The sequence below is a fragment of the Nematolebias whitei genome, chromosome 20 (genome assembly GCF_014905685.2).
Source record: "Nematolebias whitei isolate Nwh7 chromosome 20, NemWhi1, whole genome shotgun sequence".
Classification (NCBI taxonomy): domain Eukaryota; kingdom Metazoa; phylum Chordata; class Actinopteri; order Cyprinodontiformes; family Rivulidae; genus Nematolebias; species Nematolebias whitei.
In genome coordinates this window covers 994977-1002690 of record NC_056517.1, presented here as the reverse complement: position 1 = coordinate 1002690, position 7714 = coordinate 994977, and the positions used below count along the sequence as shown (strand labels likewise).

Below are 7714 nucleotides of genomic sequence, written 5' to 3'. Positions count from 1 at the left end.
TCAGTTATAATCATCAACATTAAAAGAATTAAACATTTGAAAGATATCAGTCTGTGTGTAATGAATTAAAATAATATACAAGTTGCACTTTTTGAATGGAATTACTGAAATAAATAAAAAATGTTATGATATTCTAATTTTATGACTAGCACCTGTATATATAAAAATACTAAAATAAACTACTACTTACTACTTGCACAACTATTCCTACTTTGCAGTTTTCCATTTCTTGTGGAGCTTCCGGGTACAGATCCACCGCGATAAACGAGGGACTGTACACCGAAACAAGTGTTTGCTAAAGTGTTTTTCTGTTCTCTTTTCTGTGGGATGTGAAAGCAACAAGTAACATTGTGACTCTGAAGCGACTGCAGCCACATTATACAAGTGTTGACATGCAACACATTATTTCCTGCAGGCAGACTAAAATGAATATCCCCTTAATTTGTTTTTGCTTTACACAGCCTGGAAAATGAATGAACGTTCTTCATGAGCTATTTGCATTAATTCAGGGGCTGTGTGTTTGTTGTGCATTTTAATGCAGAATGTCACAGTCCTCTCCAAGCATCGAGGTGACCGATCAAAGCTCACCTATAAACCGAGATCGGGGCTCGTGTTAGCACCCAGCTAATGAATTTATATCCGCGGCTCAGGTTGTACACTGTGCTCCACTAGAGCATGATTATAATATTAATGCAAGTAGAAGATGGAAGCAGCAAGCTCGTAGATACAGAAATATAGACAGCATGGCAGAGCAAACCAAGTTGTTAAATCTGCAGCGAGGAACCAAACTCTGGTCCAAAGCCTGAAACCAGAAGAGTGTAGGCAGTGATAACAGCTGCATAATCCTCATGGTTGTGGAATTATTTCTAACAAACCGTTATGGAGATAACTTGTGGGTGCCCACAAGCTAAAATGCATCAGTTGCAGCTGATATTTTATGTCCAAGCTGAATCTGGGTTTTTTATTATTTTATTTATTTAGCTTGGTGGATATACTTGAAGCCCTTTTCTTTTCTATTAGAGAATAAATCCCTTTTTAAAAATCTGCATCTGTAAGCCCGTGAATAGATTTGGCTTCGCCCCAGTGGTGAGGCAAGCATCTGCAGGGGGAGCTTAGAAGCTGTGCCAGGTTGTGTAATGTTTGCAACGACTGGTGGGACTGCGAGGCACAGCGTTTTCCATGCTAATGACTCAAGCTGTCCTCTGGCCAAGGTCAAGCTGAGGCTCAGCTGCTGCCAAGGAGAAATGAGGTCTTTAAGCTTTGCCTGACACTCGGTGGCAGATTGGGTGCGGAGGGGTGAAAGGTTGGCAGATTATCTCCCAGGCTTGAATATCCGCTTGCTGTCTTAATCCGCCGATGTGTGTTTGAAGTGAACAAAAAAAGAAAGAATATACAGGGAGAGATGGAAAATATGAGCAAAATAAAAACAAGGAGATGCATTCAAGAACTATGAGCTGTATGTAAGAGTCCAAACGGCCTCAGGTGTCCTTTCATCTGTCTGGTTGTTGTGGCAGTGGAGACAGGAACAGTGTGACGCGGCCAGATGAAACAGCTGTTTATTGGAATCTGGCGTGCTGAGATAAAAACTTGACGTTGCTTTGATTCAGCCGTTCTTGCCCCACGGATGTTTAGCTGGATGGCTGTTTACAACAAGAGGCTCGTTCTTGGGATGTTCTGTTTATCGCTGTTTGTGTCGCGGCCTGCAGGGCTGAAAATTACGACATAATCAGGACTTGCTTACTAAATAGAAAAAGATTAATAAAAAGGAATGAAAATGTTGGTTTTAGTTCTGTGTGAATAAAAGCTGAAACTGAAGTGAAACTCCAAACTTTCAGTCCATCAGAGCCGCGTTGTTTCTGAATTGTCCCAAAAAGCATCAGGTCAGGTGTTTTAGTTCTTACACAAAATATAATAAATTGCTTTTATTTGTGTTATTTCAGATTTAATTAGAGCGATGATTTTCAAGCATTATTTTTTGTATCTTTTCCAGCCAAATAAAATGTGTTTTCATAAGTCTGACACAGGGGTCTGCAACCTTTTTGATCAAAGAGCCATTTCTGCTCCTTCACTCATTAAATAAAAAAGAACCCGGAGCCACGAAACCTGCTACAACTGTGATGATCAACTGCTGGCCCATGGGCCACTTTGAGTTAGCTGGAGGGGGATTCTCTGACCAGTTGGGGTGACGTTTTAAAACTAATATTCAATAATAAATGTCAACATTTATTCATACGTTTACATCTTTAGATGAAAATGAAAACCCTGAACTCTGCAGGCCTGTGTGGCCTTTTACAAAGTATATGAGGAGAAATCAAGTATCCCACTTTGAAGTGATAGTAAAAAATATTAGTGTCTTTCAAACATTTGCAGAAAATTGACAAAATAACTGTCAACATTAGCCTTTATTGTTGTGGGTATAAAAGCAGAACAATTACATTTCTTGTAAGTTTTGGTCAAAGCTTCATAGAGCTGCAGACGAGGGACTAAAGAACCACACGTGGCCCCAGAGCCACAGGGTGCAGACCCCGGCTCTGACAGAACCATATCAACTGTTCTAAACCTTCAACAACAAAACTTTCCCAAGTGCCCAGTTTGATTTTAGTGTTTTATTTATTATGTTATTTATTTTTCCTGAGTCTATAGTGTTATGGGGCGGACCTTGTTTTCCATCCATCCATCATCTTCCGCTTGTTCCCAAGTCAAGTCTCGGGCGCAGCAGCTTGAGCAGGGAGGTCCAGACATCTCTTTCCACAGACAACTCTTCCTGCTCTTCAGGGAGGATGCCAAGGTGTTCCCTGGGTCTTCCCTGGGGTCTATTCCCAGTCAAACATTTATGGAGCATCCTTACCAGATGCCCGAACCATCTCAATTGGCTCCTCTCGATGTGGAGGAACAATGTCTCTACTTTGAGTCTCTCCTGGATAACTGAACTTCCAGTCCAGCTACCCCATAGAGAAAACTCGTTTTGACCTCCAGTACCCACAATCTCAATCTTTTGGTCCCTACCTAGAGTTTGTGACCATAGGTGATTGTAGGAATATAGACTGACTGGTAAACAGAGAGCTTTCCCTTACAGCTCAGCTCCCTCTTCACTACAACGGACCGGCACAGAGTCTGTAATACTGCAGATGCTGCACTGATCCATCTGTCAATCTCACGCTCCATTGTTTCCTCACTTGTGAACAAAACCCCGAGATACTTGTCTCCTCCACTTTTTAACCATGTTTTAGTAAGGTACAGTAACTATGGCAGGTAATTCAGGTCTTGTAATTCAGATGAGTATTTTGAGTGATTTCCTGGAAATGTGAGATTTGCTGAATGAAATGAAGTTGTGATCTGGAAGTGGTCAACGCACTGCTAGTTTCCCACACTAACGCAACGTAGCTGGCATGATGTGTCACTGTTATTTGTCCATCTTCTACCACTTTTCTGTGATTCAGTTGTGGGGATATCAGGTCTAAGAGGAAAATCCAGGCATTTTTCTTCCCAGCAACACTCTTCAACTCCCCCCAAATAATCCCAAGGTGTTTGCAAGCCAAAGACGATATGTAATCCTTCCAGTAAGTTCTGGGTCTGCCCTGGGGTCTCCTTCCAGTGGGACATACCTGAAACCTCAGGAGCCTATCTACAGGAGGCATCATACTCAGTTGCCCAAACCACCACAGGTGACTCCTCTGATACAGAGGATACAAGCTCTAATCCGAGCTCCCTGTGGATGAAGGAGCTCCTCACCTCGTAAGGCTGAGCCCAGCCACTCTATAAAGGAAGCTCATCATGGCCGCTTGTGTCTGGGATCTTGTTCTTTTTGGTTGTGATCATGTTGAAAACCACAGGTCAGTTATGACATAGACCAGTAACTGAGAGCTTTTTCATTTGACACAACTCTTTCTTCATCACAACTGACCAAAGCAACGCTCTCATTACTGAGAATGAGACTCAGATTCTATCCTAACATCACTCGTGAACTAGTTCCTGAATGTCATAAAACATATTTATTGTTTTTATTGATTTATCAAGAGATTATACAATGTTGTTTGCGATATAAAACACTATACAAGTGCAAATACAGAGGAAAAAAAGTTCAAATTAAAAATTTAATAAAAATAAAAGGAGTGGAGGAGGGGGGTCTAAAATAAATAAGAATAGTTCACAATATTTTTAACTTCGTCACATGATGGGTTAATTACATGATTCTACACACTAAGAAGATAAAGATTTGAGGTACTCCACAAAGGGTGTCCACTTGCGAGTAAATTTGGCTGAGTTACCCTTCACTGTTAGTAAAACTTCTCCAGCCTTGAAAACAGTGTTAAGCCATATTAATATAGATGGAGGTGTGGGAGATTTCCACAGGAGTAAAATACAGCGTCTAGCAAGAAGGGAACAGAAAGCTAAAATCTCGTTTTGCAGGGGAGATTGGTTAAATGTGGTCATTGGAACCAAAAATGTCAATTGGTGGGTCAAAAGAAAAAAAAAACATATTTCTAATTATGCCAAGTATGTCACTGTGAAGTATCTCAAGTTACTGGTTTTCACATTAAAGGAAAATGTGTGTATTTTTCCTGCATGAAAGAATATAAACCAAATCAAATTCAATTTGAAAAATAAAAAGACTGCAATTATGTGTTCAAGGATTTCTTATTTCCTTTTTTTCCTCTCTGAAAGTGTTGCATGGATGATTTACCCATACCATACCACACCATTTAATTTCTCAAGCACTTGAAATACAACATAGTAGCTGACCGAAGTGCTGTACAAAAATACAAACAAAGAACAAGAATAAAACAATAAGACAACTATAAAAAATTAGAAATGAAATCATCACAAATACAAGGAATGAGTACAATATTAAGACACAGTTGCTAGCTCCTGCCTGACCTTCAGCGGCAGCTCATTCCACAATTTAGGAGCCAGAGCTGAAAAGGTTCTGTCTCTTCTAGATTTATAAAAGGTATTCAGGTCTGCTAAAAGCATCTGGTCAGACGATCTAAGAGCACGTGATGGCATATAAAGGTGAAGCAGTTCAGACAAATAAGGACTAAAACTATTCAAAGACTTAAAAACCAAACAATAGAACTTTAAAATGAATTCAAAACTGGACAGGAAGCCAGTGAAGGGACATGAAAGCTCGAGTTATGTGCTCCCTCCTACCTGCACTAGTCAAAAATTGTGCAGCAGCACTTTGTACCAGCAATAAGCGTGAGAGGGATGCCTGGCTAACTCCAATCAAAAGAGAGTTACAATAATCCAGATGTGAAGAAATCAAAGTGTGGATCACTGATTCTAAGAGGCACCTAGAAAGGAGGGGCTTGATTTTTGACAGGTGCCTCAGCTGAAAGAAAGACAACGTCAAATTTTAAGCAGGGGTCCATTTTCACCCCTAAATTTGTAACAGTGGATTTTTCATGAGGCCAGAGGAAAAAAAATCAAAGGTGGGGATACTGCTAGCACCGCTGGATTTAAAGACCATAACCTCAGTCTTTTATTCATTAAAATGGAGGAAATTAAGTGCATTCATCCTCTAATGTCAATGAGACAGTCCAGAAGAGACTGAGTGGCGCCATTATGTTTCAAACGGAAGTAGACTTGACAGTCATCCACATATAAATGAAACTGCACACCATGCTTTCTGAAAATAGAACCCAGTGGCAGAAGATAAAGTGAGAGCAGGAGAGGACCAAGAATAGAGCCATGTGGTACCCCCCAGGGGAGGGCAGCAGAAACAGAGGTAAAATGATCCATTATCACACCCAACTTCTATCAGAAATGTAGGACCTAAACCACTGAAGAGCTGAACCAGTAATGCCCACCCTGCTCCAGTCTGGAGATGAGACTGTCATGTCAACTGTGTCAAAAGCAGCTGTTAAATCTAAAAATACACGTAAAACACAGTTTCCAGAATCCAGTGCTACAAATTTTGATTTTGCACAAATGTAACAGAAATAAGTAAAGGAGAAGGGCAGTGGTGCAGTCCTTTAAGCTACATTAGGTCTACAATTTACCGGCAAAATTTCCCATATTGCAACTTTTAGTAGACTTCAAATAGAGAGCTTCTACTTCTGCATTTAGTATGTCTGTACTTTGTTACCTTCCATCAAAATGTACATGATATTCCAGAGAGTTCTATGTAACAGCTGTAAGAGAACTGACAGCATCTTTACGGAACCAAAAATCAAAAGGTGTCATGAAAGTTGTGATGTGCATCACTGCTGCCCCCTGTTGGAAGCATGTACAGCCAAGTCAACTTTGCTTTTCAACCTTTACGCTAATATAACAAGACGAAATATATTGAATGAAACTTTTGCTGTACTGTAGTTACAAAATGAAAGGCAGCTGATTGTTTTGTTGTATCCGTGCAGTGTGCTTGAGTCTGTCACCTTGCACTCATTATTTCCCTGCGGCCACTTGACTCATTGTATCTCATGCATTAACAATGTGCTCCGCACGGTGAATAATAAAGTCAGCACAGCAAGACATAGAGTAAGTAGAGAGAAGATGAGCTCACCTTGGTAATTGTCCCAATGAGGTGGCTGTGAAAAGAAACCCGACACAATCTCATTACTAAAGAGAGAAAATGAGATTTAGCTCATTAAAAGTGTTTCACTTACACCATTTTCTCCTTACTATTACCTTTTGTCTCCTCACTTTCTTTTTACCATCCCACATAAATCAGGACACTTCTAGAAAGGTAACTACTTTCTCCTTGAATAGCCAAGGTGACTGGGCGTCCCAGCAGCCTGCTGCTTCTGCTCCAGGTGGAACGCTGTTCAAGGCTTCTGCTTGGTGAAGTCGTCAGGCCACTGTGGAGTCAGCCATGTGGGATTTTATTATGTTACATCTGCAACTGATGCTCTGTGGTGTCCTCTGCTGCTCTGACGGTCATCAAGCACTGAGATGCAATTCTACCGCAATGGCCTGCAGGTTTCACACGGACTCACCTGGCTCCATATTTCTCCACATGCTGTCTCCACAAGGACGACCGGGGTTTTAATTAAATCACCAGCGTCCGCCGCAGCCTCTCCAGAGCTGCGCAGCAGAACAAATATACATCTTCGGCAAGCCTACACATTTAATGGAAATGCTAATTGATAGTTAATGATTGCTAATTCCCTGAAGCTGGCACCCAGTCCCCCCAGATAAACAGCATTAATGACATTTTAATTGTAAAAGTTGCTAGAAATGTAGCCAGCAGACAGCTGGAATGATGAGAGGAGCAGTTTTAGGACAGTTTGCATTGTTGTCACAGACTCAGTAATGATGTGGGAGTGTCAAGGCCATGCTTTGTGTTGTCAAAATCTTCCCTCGGTGAGTTTTGATTTGCATAAGTTTTAAATTAGTCACTGTGGGGGTGTATTGGTGGCAACTTTGTGCTGCATTTTCTTCTGCCTGCATGTCAGGTGTGCTTTAGACTCAAGGGAATCCTCATGGTTGCATTACACAAAAGGGCAATTATTGTTCTTTTTTTTTCTGCAAATGGTACAAAGGGGTAAAGAAAAGGCCAAAAGAAAAAGTTAGTGCTGTTTCTGCTCCAGGAGAGAAATTGTTGTTTGGTTCATTTCTAGGAATGAAGCTGAGTTTTTGTTTCGGTCAACCGGTCTCGCTGAGATTAAAAGCTGCTGTGATTTACGACCTCGGCTTTGAGTACGGTGTGTGTTGGTGTGTGTTAGAGGAACACACAGATTAAGTTTGAGGTCAGGCAAGTGTACTGTTGAAA

General features: G+C 41.0%; 1 protein-coding gene across 1 annotated transcript in view; it reads right to left on the bottom strand.

Moving 5' to 3' along the window:
• dpp6a (dipeptidyl-peptidase 6a) overlaps positions 1-7714 on the bottom strand; it is a 273957-nt gene that overhangs the window by 29169 nt on the left and 237074 nt on the right. The window contains exon 10 of the mRNA XM_037694173.1: positions 758-770. Within this exon, the coding sequence (XP_037550101.1) occupies positions 758-770 (13 nt within the window). The remainder of the gene's footprint in view (positions 1-757; positions 771-7714) is intronic.